This window comes from Lytechinus variegatus, chromosome 7 (assembly GCF_018143015.1).
Source record: "Lytechinus variegatus isolate NC3 chromosome 7, Lvar_3.0, whole genome shotgun sequence".
Lineage (NCBI taxonomy): Eukaryota > Metazoa > Echinodermata > Echinoidea > Temnopleuroida > Toxopneustidae > Lytechinus > Lytechinus variegatus.
Genome location: NC_054746.1, coordinates 31298509 through 31311108, shown reverse-complemented (window position 1 = coordinate 31311108; position 12600 = coordinate 31298509). Strand labels below are relative to the sequence as shown.

At 36.2% G+C, this 12600-nt stretch overlaps 1 protein-coding gene across 1 annotated transcript; it reads left to right on the top strand.

Annotated features, from left to right (window-relative positions):
• The first annotated feature begins 1850 nt into the window (after window positions 1-1850).
• Window positions 1851-9996, top strand: LOC121419004. Its single transcript, XM_041613263.1, has 3 exons — window positions 1851-2700; window positions 3328-3463; window positions 8489-9996. The coding sequence occupies exons 1-3, from the start codon at window positions 2260-2262 to the stop codon at window positions 9082-9084; spliced, it is 1173 nt and encodes a 390-aa protein (XP_041469197.1). The 5' UTR covers window positions 1851-2259; the 3' UTR covers window positions 9085-9996.
• Window positions 9997-12600: the final 2604 nt, after the last annotated feature.

Here is a 12600-nt window from a genome sequence, read left to right as displayed (position 1 = left end):
TACTTTGGTATTTAATCATCATATACTAGTAAATGTTTTGTTTGGTGAATAATAATTCTCTAGTCGTTTTCAGAGTCAGCTATGCTGCTATATTGAATGGCGAGACTGCAAGAGGCGCTTCGCCTGTTAAGTAATGTAACCAAAATGTGCATATTGTCAAAAATATGCAGTCACAACACGTCTTACTGCCCATTTTGTTAACAAATAGATCCCGTCAGGCAGGTGCACTGTCGCCAAATTTTGGTATAAAATTTATTTTACCAGAATGTGCAGTTTAGAAAAAATATGTATTTTTACAGGGGGCACATCCGTCCCGTGGCCCTTAAGGGTCATAACAAAAAAAAAGTTTGTATTGAGATTAATATGCATAAGCAGTGAAGACCGTGTAGGAGGGTAGGGCTTGGCAAATATTATACCCCCAAAAGAATAAAAGACGTTGCAGAGAACAACGATGCAGGAAAGATCTAAGGAAGGATGTTAGGGGGGGGGGGTTATAAGCGTCATGCTAAAGACACAGCTCATTTATCTTGGCACACTGGATTTCTATCCCGGAAATGCGGCACACTACCGGTCGGTTCGAGATACAGCACTCCTCTTTCCTCCATCCTGCCTGAGAAAAGTTGTCCTGTCTAGAGTATTTAATATTTCCACTTGGTTATCCTAACTAAACACCAATATACCTGGTGGTGATAATAAAACGATTTGTTGAAATACTGGTGGATTCGTCTCGGGATCCTTTCTATAAACTTTGTAGAATTCATTTGGTAGTTCTGTATATTTCGTATGCCTGACGAGTCTGTCCTGTACTTCAACCAGTGCTTACAAAAAAAGTAGAAGAATTCCTGAAACACAGAAATTTTGATTTACTCCTTACTTCATTTTTATGAAATTTCATGCATTAAATTATATATTGTTTATTTATAGATTTGTTAAGCGGTGGTGGTGGTGATGGTGTTGTTGTTGGTGGTGATGGTGATGGGGGTGGGGATGGTGGTGATGGTGGTGGTGATGGTGGTAGGGGTGGTGGTGGTGGGGAGGTAATGGTGGGGGTGGTGCCGATGATGGTGGTGGCGGTGGTTGTGGTGATGATATTGATGATGATAAAGTGGGAATGAAATTGAAATTATTATCATTATCAAAAACATTTTTACGCTCTCAACAGCTATCCTACACTATATCACACTGTTTACGTTAACAAATATTATCAATAGGATACACAATAAAATTGAAATACCCAAGAAAATAAACAAAACTTTTAATGATCAGTATAAAGGCTACATGTATATATAAGGACTTAACTAAGCCATGTTACTAGACCTCGTTGGTTCATGAGATAAGCTTTTGGCATTTTATAAACTTTTCTTACTCTTCAGTATTGGTATATATCGGACTACTCCATCACTCATTGATTATGCTCTCAGATCAACTGAAATTATGAGTGATGGAGTAGTCCGATATACCAATACTGAAGAGTAAGAAAAGTTTATAAAATGCCAAAAGCTTATCTCATGAACCAACGAGGTCTAGTAACATGGCTTAGTAAAGATACATGTAGCCTTTATACTACTCCATCACTCATAATTTCAGTTGATCTGAGAGCATAATCAACATTCCCAGTCAAAATTGAATTGTATCTCTCCCGATCCTTTACAGCCTTTAAAGTTAGGTCAGAAGCCTCACTTGGGCTCCCATTCCTCTTTTCAATGACTAATTCTTTATCACTTAGGAAACTCATAGGAGACAGCCCCCCCCCCCCCCCCCGTTGTGCTCTCTCTGAGTGAGATAGAGATGCAAACCGACATACGAATGCTCACCAAGGATCATTGAGAAAAAAAACATTACAGACCACAGGGTTTTAATCCGCCAATAATGATTCCGGGTAATGACTCCACAAAGGGATGTAAGGTCATGTTTGTGTTTTATGAAGACAAATATGTCTAGAACGGACATTATTTTCGCCGACATGGAAGGTTACTAGACTTGGTGTGTTCATGGTCAATAGGCATTGGAAAGGAAGTGTTTCCTCGACGCTTGTCTCATTTTTTGATCGCACCTTTGAGGGGCAGTGCTGGTAAACCGAAGCTGGAGCACGGACATTGAAGAAAACCAGAAGAGAGGCAGTTGATGTTCCCAGAAGACCATTCGGTTGTAGATCTATGACTAGTCTTCGGTACGTTCCAATCTAATGCAGATCTGATCAAAGGTTGCATTTTCACACAGTATCAATCTCAGAAGAGCCTATTATCCAGAACTGGGAACATGGAGAGCTACGATGACGTGTTTCCAGCCTATATCGACGATCAATATTCATACCACTACCATCACAATGGCAGTATCGACTACTTCTCTTACTATTCATATTCTCAATATTTCTATCAATTCGATTTCGGTTTCAATCACCAGGATCGTCAAGTGATATACATCGTAGGCTTTTTCTTCATTCTTCTTCTTGTCATCTTTGGGTTGCTCAGTAATACGTTCCTGCTTTATGGCATCGTCAGGTTCCCGCGCATTCGCCAAGATGTCCAACACATCTTCATCACTAACATGACCATCGTATGTATCATGTATTTGGTCCTTGTTGGAATTCCAGCATTGTTTATCACGGGTTTGGAGGCATTTGCCCATTCAGTGGCATTCCACGTTAAAACCGGAAATAGCATGATATACATACAGATCTTCTATCAAATTATTCATACGGTGAGTTTAAGACACGAAGGGAATTATATTATTTTAACAAGTTATAAAGATTTAAAAAAGTAACAAACAAAATGTTTTTTAAATCTGTGAAATTGTGAAATCTGAACGGAATGCGAAAATAACTTGGATTTTATTTCTATTCAATAAATTACACGTGATGGTATTATAATTGAATTGGAAAAAAATCGTGTTTTCCTCTTATTTTACGATTCAATATCAGGTGCTCCCACTTTCATAAAAAAATAAATAATTTGAAGTAATATACATAACATGGCTTTACTCTTGATGAACAATTATGAATAGTTAGTCTAACATAATATGGTGAAACAGTTTAGATTTTGACAAAATAATGAACATGGTGAAAATTAAGTTATGTGACAGGGGCAACATCTTCTTTTAGTCTGTATTCGACTTAAGTTTCAATAATCATAGATGGAATAACATTTAAGAAATTTCAAGCAGTATATTATTAGACCTATTTTATCATATGAAGTACGGTTGCCCATATTTATATACATTTTTATAATGTCAATTCAAATAACACATAAGTGGTGGTTTAAATGTACGTGGTATGTTCATAATAATTTTAATCTCGATTTACCCATATCACCACCACTCTCGACGTAGGCGGTACTCTTTCACCTCGCCTCAATGATCACTGCTCTTGCCTTTGACCAGTATCTCTTCGTGGTTTATCCCGTCGTTGCTCGTAAATGGAGGACACCTCGGAATGCTGTCATCGCGTGCAATTACTTGTGGATAGGTAAGAGATTTTACTGCCATTTTCTTACTCTTATACTCCTCCCCCGAAAAGGATTAAATAAAATGAAATAAATAAGGTCATGAAAATAATTGTAAAAATAAGAAGAAGAAATTAATTTAAAAAACAAACAGTTAAGTGATTATGATAAGGCATGCACAAACCGTATGGATGTATCCGGATACTTTAATACTCGAGGATAAACATATGTTTGGGAAATAGGAAAAACCTGGGATAGTTCCCTGCGGAAAGGACCCTAAAAAGGGATTGCGGGTGAATGCAATATCTAATATCTTACGAAAAGATAAATATAATCGTTAATATCATTATTCCTCAGAACATGCAAGAAGGCACGATAGTGCATCAGAAGTTTTGTAGAAAAGCTACTTCATAATATACAAAAGAAATATAGTCGAGTATATTATCTATTCCCTTATCTACATACCACCCATGATGTTCGTTATAACTATGTGTGTTTAATTGGAAATAAACGAAATGACTTAATATAATTTTTAATATCAGATTTGGGTGAAATTTTCAGTCTTATGCTAGTTTTAGGTTTCCTATATTTATTTCATTTCTTATTGGGATGGACTTGAGCTTTAAGGACTTCAGCCAATCTCATGAAAAAAAATCACTCTCCCTTACTCCCCAAGCCCACCGTTCCCCTCTCCCATACCCTCTCTCTCACGTATACACACACACACCCTCATAACCCCTTTTCTCCAAATGTTTTATTAAAGATTTCATCCAAAATATCACTTTCATTTCGTTTTCACAACATAAAATACGCAACACACACACACACATCCTCACACACTTATTTTTACACAAATTCGAATAACTTTCCCTGATTTTCACTGGATAAAAAAATGGTACATTATTTTTATCATGCAGCCATAAGGTATTTGGATGTATATCGTGTTCGTGGTGAGGCATATAATCCCCGGGCATAAAACACAAACCCGGAAATACAGCTTCCTCATCTTTTTAAAGCCAAAGTAGAACAGCCACTTGCAACATTTACAGCTCAACCCCTTAATTGCTCACGTTTTCCAAGCATGGACCCTACATGGTCCAAGTAATTTGCCCACAATACAGCATTTTAAAAATAAAATACAGTCCTTATGATAATACGCCATTGGAAAGATAACAGATAATTTTCCGCGATCGCTCTTTACACCATTCATGATACAACAGCATTTTGCAAAAAATAAAAATAGAAGTAAAGGGTTAGCTCTTGATGTTTCAGAATAGATTAAAGGGGAATGAAACCTTTGGAACAAGATAGCTTGTGTGAAAACAGAAAAATCAAAGAAACAGATCAACGAAAGTTTGAGAAATATCGGACAAATAATGAGAAAGCTATGAGCATTTTAATATTGCGATCACTAATGCTATGAAGATCCTCAAATTGGCAATGCGACAAAGATGTATGATGTCACTTGTGAACAACTTTCCCCATTTCTCTAGTATATATTTCACATAAATTGCCTCTTTTATCACATCTAAAAGTAGATCATGTGTTCTTCCTATAGGAGGGCATGTAATACAGATTTTTAAAGAATACACCATGGATAAAGAGTTTGTTACACCATTAGAAAAGGCATAAAGATACATTTTGAGGGTATTTTATAGTCCATCAGAGGGAAAGTTGTTCACATGTGACATCACACTTCCTTGTTACATTGCCAATGGAAGGACCTCCATAGCATTAGTGATTGCAATATTAAAATGCTCATAACTTTCTCGTTATTTGTCTGATTTTTCTCAAACTTTCTTTGTTCTTATTCTTTGATTTTTCTGTTTCGAAACAAGCCTACTTGTTCCTAAGGTTTCATTCCCCTTATGACTATTTCCTCACCGAGCCACCTTTGGCTACTCAGCAGTAAATACATGTTTTGTGTTAGTTTTAGACAGAAATATTCTGATACTCGCTGCGTTTAGTTATTTAAAACTGATATCTCCTTTCAAGATGCCACTCTTAACACAGATCAGTCAAACTGACTAGACCAGTAGTCAGTTGGGTGCAACTGATATGAGAATCAGTGATAATCACATTTCTGACATATATTCTGGTCAAAATAGCTCTGTTCTAGTAAAATACGACTAGAAAATAGTCAAATATGACAAGAATAACAGTTGCACCCAGCTGACCCTATTAACTATTCGTTTTTGACTGATTTGGTTTTAGAGTGCATGTGCATGATCCAGTGAAGGCATATTGTGTTGATCATCTAGAACGTTTAAAAGTAATAATGAGTCTTGATTTGTAAATAAATCACAATATCTAAACTACTGATAGTGATCCCTTTTGATTTTTTTAATAAAAAATTTGAATCAGACCATTGATGCAATCAATACTCCCTGTCGGTAATAGCAATCTTTCTTTTTTCTTGATAGAGGGCAATTTTTTTTAGTTTTGCTTATTAACAAGACAGCTAATAATTTATGCGCAAACCCATTATAATGAGGAAAGATTAAGATATTTCTTATTTTGTTTAGGGTAGTATGGTATATAGTGATTGGACTCATGATCGTGAAATTTTGACTTCATCTTCCTGCTCTGTCATTGTTTCAATTTTTATTTAAAAAAACGACCGAGAGTAATTACTGACGTATGTGCCTATAATGTATATAAGACCCCCCTATATGACTTAGGATTTTTTTCTTTGTCACATACCAACTTGGCTTTATCATGAGCAGAATCATAGGCGGATCCAGGGGGGGCCCGGGCCCCCCCCCCCCTATTGGCGGAGAAAAAAAAAGAGGAAAAGAAAGGAAAAAAGGAAAAAGAGAGGAGAAAAGAGGAAAGGCAAACATAAGATGAGGAAGATGAGTGAATAAGATAAGATGAGGGGAAGACTTGGAAATTTTTTTTTTAATCTTTCAAGTCGGGATATAAAATTTTCGCTCGCGCTTCGCACTCGCATTGCGTCTTAGGTGATTTACATATCTTGCTCAATATGGAGCTTGATATATCAAATTTTGAAGTCAATATACAAAACACATTTCAGCTAGGAAAATGAACTTTCATTATTTCGTTTGATTTACAATTTTTTTTAAAAAAAGTGTTCTGTAAAAAATGTATGTTTTGTGGTCTCAATATTAACATTTTCTGCTTGCGCTGAGCGCTCGCAAATTTGATTTGACCTATTGTTTTCCTGTATTCCATAAAGTTATCAAAATATCCCTATTAGGGTGAGATTGTCAAAACGTATCAGCTATAGCGCTGCGCACTCGCATATTGATTAATGAGTTATGTATATCTCAATATTAATTCTAAAACAAACTACTTCAAATCACATTTTGATGACAGTTTATCAAAAATTTCGAATCGTGATTTCAGCTCGCATTGATAGATATCAACTCATGACATGCATCTCATGCATAATTACAAAAGTGCTTTAAATGTCGAGTTTTATGGCCATAATATTAACATGCAGATTTCGCGCTCTCATGCTTATAGGAAGAGAAATAGGAAGATAGTCATCATTTTCATATGATGATATAAAATGTCCCATTCCTAAGTCAAAACTCAAATAATAATGAAAAATATCAGATCTTTTTTTTTCTGTGATCCATATCCACCTCACAATTTTCCCACGAAGTACTTGCAATACAGAGCTTAAATTGACCCCTTTTCAGATCGGAATATCATATATTTTTAGCTCGCGCTTTGCGCTCGCGTTATTGATTTTCATGATAAGAAAGGAATTTAGAATACCCCAATTCTAGCTAGGTCGAAATCTGAAACACACGTTCATTCAGATACGCAGCTTGTTCTCTATTTAAAATTCTAATCATCCAGTTTCAGATCACATTATCATCTGCTCGCGTTTTGCGCTCGCATTTTTTATAGGGTAAAAATTTCCAATAACTTACAAAATATGAATGGAGTGTCCAGAATTTTTCCGCTCGCATCAATAATGGTTAGTTTACATGCTTATCCTTTCCACGATTACAAAAAGTGCTTAGAATTTCCATTATTCAGGTAGAAATGTCAAAATTTTTCAGCTCGCGCTTCGCGCTCGCAATATGTTGAAATATGTAACGTCTTCATGGCTAAGTGCAAGCAGTCCATAACAGGCACGTTTTTGATCAGTTCAAAACGTATATATTTTTTTGCTCGCGCTCTGCGCTCGCATTATTAATGTAAGGAAGATCCCTACTTACTCATCCTTCATGATTTACAAAACTTGAATAGAGTGTCTCGTTCAGTAGGTCTAAAGCTAGATTCTTTTTTTTTGCTCATGCTTCGCATCAGTTGTTTAGTTATATACCTATTCTGTTAAGTTACAAAAAGTGCTTAGAATTTCCATTCCTTAGGTAAAAATGTCAAAATAATTCAGCTTGCGCTCGCATTATATGATAAAAAAATATGTAAAGTCTTCATGGCTATAACTGCAAGCAATTCTTTAACTGTATACCTTTTTCATCACTTCATTTCTGCTCGCACTTCACGTTCGTAGTAATTATTCACTTGCATACACATCTTTTTTCAGGATAACAAACATTGCCCAGAATGTTAAAAATTTTAGGAAAAAGTACATAAGAATTCCCCCCAAAATAGCTCGCGCTTCGCGCTTGCATTATATAAATAAGGATTATGGTATTATATATTTACGTTTATTCATTAGAATAAAGCTAAGAAGTGACTATTAGGACTACTCCTTCAAAGAAACAAGAAATCCCGGCAAAAATCATATTCGAGCGGCCGATCGGGGAAAATATGGCTGAAAAAAATTCCGGCCCCCCCCCCCTATTGGCGAAGGCTGGATCCGCCCCTAAGAATGTTGTCCTGTCGAGTCCCTATTATCGTAACAGGAACAGAAACATACAGTCCAGTAAAGTATACGAAGTTGAAGTGGGTGGCGTCATATAGCTAGGTACCTAGTTTGCAACCTAATCAGGATGTGCATTATGACGTTGCTGGTTTTTCAAAGTTGATATAGAATTTAAAATCCCCCAGATACTTTTCTTTGAATATCGCTCATCATAACTTTATTACCCAATTTCATTTTGCAGTCGGTATGGTGGTAGCACTCTTGGATGGTTTGACGTTCATCAATATATTTAAGGGTGTATCGGATACCGTGATGCTCATTAAGGACTCACTCATCTTCATCTTATTCTGTCTGGTTCCAATCATCTTGACCATTGTTTTCAACATGAAAGTATGGCACGCCATGCACAGTGCTCGTACTGCCACGGTGAAAGACAACCACCAGGCTAACAACGCACGACGCTTCACGCAACTTGGAGAAGAGAACGGCGGTGTCCCTGGGGCTCTTATCCGAGCACAAGATTTGCCCAACAATCTTGCTATCTTCTGGTCCTTTGTCGTTTTCTGGACTCTATACCACATCGTCCATCTAATCATTTCATTCACATGGGCCCTAAAACGGTTTGATCACTGGATATACTTCAATAATAAGGACGAGGTCATGATCATCGTCGGCGACATCGCAGTGCATTTCAACGTTGCTCTTAATCCTCTCTTTTACGTTCTCTGCAACCCCAAGTTCCGTCAACATCTGTATCGTGTTGCCTATGCATTGACAAAAGGCAATTCGCCTTACTCGGGTCATATCGACGAAACAACTATAGGTACAGATGAATAAACAAGATAAAAGACTTGAGTAGGACTATGAAAAAAAGTTTATAGGATTGTTTGACTGCTAAATCGGTTAAGAAGACATGTGTTGAAGACATTTCGGGGAGATAAGACCATCACTTTGGACAGGTGACAGGTCCATGCACGGTACTATGAAAAACGTAATGATTTATTTTTTGTCTTACGTCAGATTGTTCAACCAACAAATAATCAAATGTGACACTGTACGATCGATATATCATAATCCTCCGAGGGGGCACTGATTAAAGATATTGGTTAACATTTTCATTTTTTAATTGAACCCTCATTCTATAGCCTACCAGAAAATGATATAAGCATGTGGGTTGCATTGTGTGAACAAAATACTAAAATGAAAGCCTCACATAATCCACATTGGCAAATATTTTATATTTTGGTCCAGAAAAGGTCTTTCCAATATTCCTTGTTAGATAAGTAGAAAATCAGAAAATGTGTGTCCTTACAAACAGGGAGTCTCGAGAAATGATGTAATTTTACTATAAATCTTAATACAATTTCGGTTCATCTGTTTTAATATGTATGTGATAGCTTTTTTCTTAAAGAAGAGAGAATGGTCTTAAAACGAGGCATTTCGAGTAAAAATAAAAGAACAAATTTATGTTTAAAAACCAAGCATTTCGGTCTAGGATCTTTCGTAAAATAAAAAAACTAACAAAGATGGTCTGCGGCTAGAAGACTCTCAAGTAAGATTAACAGATTTGTCTGTAAAGAAAATCCGTTTTTTAGAGATTTATGGATTACTGTACGGAAATTGCACAAAAATTGTATAGGTCTGAAAGCATTGCGCTTTTTTCAGACACACCTCTTCAATTACATTTACAAAAAAATCCTGCATTTTTGTCTCACCTGCGAAGCAGAGTGAGACTATAGGCGCCGCTTTTCCGACGGCGGCGGCGGCGTCAACATCAAATCTTAACCTGAGGTTAAGTTTTTGAAATGACGTCATAACTTAGAAAGTATATGGACCTAGTTAATAAAACTTGGCCATAAGGTTAATCAAGTATTACTGAACATCCTATTAGAGTTTCATGTCACATGACCAAGGTCAAAGGTCATTTAGGGTCAATGAACTTAGACCATGTGGGAGGGATCAACATCGAAATCTTAACCTGAGGTTAAGTTTTTGAAATGTCATCATAACTTAGAAAATATATGGACCTAGTTCATGAAACTTGGACATAAGGTTAATCAAGTATCACTAAACATCCTGCACGAGTTTCACGTCACATGACCAAGGTCAAAGGTCATTTAGGGTCAATGAACTTTGGCCGAATTGCGGATATCTGTTGAATTCCCATCATAACTTTGAAAGTTTATGGATCTGATTCATGAAACTTGGACATAATATTAATCAAGCATCACTGAACATTTTGTGCAAGTTTCAGGTCTCATGATTAAGGTCAAAGGTCATTTAGGGTCAATGAACTTTGGCCGAATTGGGGGTATCTGTTGAATTACCATCATAACTTTGAAAGTTTATTGGTCTAGTTCATTAAGCTTGAACATTATAGTAATCAAGTATCTCTGAACATCCTGTGCGCGTTTCAGGTCACATGACCAAGGTCAAAGGTCAATGAACTTTGGCCGAACTGGGTGTATCTGTTGAATTACCATCATAACTTTGAAAGTTTATGGATCTGATTCATGAAACTTGTACATCAGAGTAATCAAGTATCACTGAACATCCTGTGCGAGTTTCAGGTCACATGATCAAGGTCACAGGTCATGTAAGGTCAATGAACTTTGGCCATGTTGGGGTTTTTTGTTGAATAACCATCATATCTCTGTAAGTTTATTGGTCTAGTTCATAAAAAGTGGACATAAGAGTAACCATGTATCACTGAACATCTTGTGCGAGTTAGAGTAGTATTCAAAGTCAGCACTGCTGCTATATTGAACCGCGTGATGCAGGTGAGACGGCCAGAGGCATTCCACTTGTTTAAACATTGAATATATAGTGTTAGTAATTATAATTGTTTACAATGACCAGATTCAAATGCCGAAAAATTAACATATTCTTCGATTATAGTGAATCTGAACATATTGTTAAAAACGATATTTCACGTTCAATCCTTCCAAAGACAATTTTTTAAATTTCTCTCATATTGACATTTTCGGCATTTCTGTCTCCCATGCATCATTCATTTTAGTTGGTTATAACATGGTTTCTAAGTTAGTGTAAATTACACATTTCTCACATGATATTTTTCATTTTCACCATGTTCCCTTATTATGTCATGTATATTTTAAATAACATCATTGTCAAGATGTATCAGTATCCACTCCTTCACACACACACATACACACCCTAAACGTAAAGAAAAAAAACCCCAATAAATACGGTTATGTGTTGCCAAAATGCCACTCTGTTGTTTCTAAAGGGTTCAAAATCCATTCTTTATCAAAAAATGTAATTTCGTCATCAGATAAAGGGGACTGTTGCACCATATACAACAGTGCTTTAGTAATGATCTTTGGTTTCAAAGTCCACGTTTTCCCTCTCGTTCAGGGGAGCACTCAACGAAGAATAGAGAAAAATAATTCACGTATTAACATGAACCCACCAGTCACGGGGATTGTTATATGTGTGTCAAGGCTGTAAGGAAAATTATTTTCCGAGTGGTTTGGGCGGCAAATAATTTTCGAAAATATAAGTAAGCAGAGGAGCTAGCCTACCAAACTTATCTCGAGGATTCTTTTTTTTTCTTCATTAGTTTTGAAAAAAAAGGATCGGCTGTACACGTAATATACAAATATTTGTGAAATTGTGCAATAAAGTAATGCCGCCCACTCCACCCCCGCTGATAGGTTTTGTTTGTTACTGGCCTATCAAACTTGCCGCTTCTCCTCTTCGAAAAAACAACAACAGGAGGTTGTAGATAATAATATTCTTATCGTATGTTTATTTTTGGAAATAAACTTAATCACTTGCCAATATTGTAATCTTATTTTGCATGATATTAAAATCATACCCTATTGTATTACTTTAATTTGTTTGTTGAAATTTCTAAACGGAAATTATGTATCCGCAATATAACGCTCTGCAATAACATAACTTGCCCCAATGCATTATTTCTGAGTTAGATTGTTTTTGTTTTGTTACTTCCATAGCTTGTTTATTTCTGATATCTGATATTAAAAAAATATTCTTAAAAGAAAATTGCACAATATACCATGTGTCGAAATAACTTTGGCAAAATAAAAGGTTTCACCAAGTTCCTCTCTTTATATTTTTTTGGAAAACCAAATGTAAAAAAATTGACTCGGGGGAAAAATAATGTCATTGGTTAATTTGAGTAAAAAAGGAAATCAGTATAAGAAAAAAAATGGAGTAGAGACGCGTGTCCTGTGGAATTCAGTGAGGGCGGTCAACCAACATGACCCCGACATTTTTCATTTATTGTTAAAAGGATGGACGATGGTACAGTAAAAGTTAAACGTGATAGAACGGAGGACAGATGGAAAGGGCTATGTTAGATCGCGG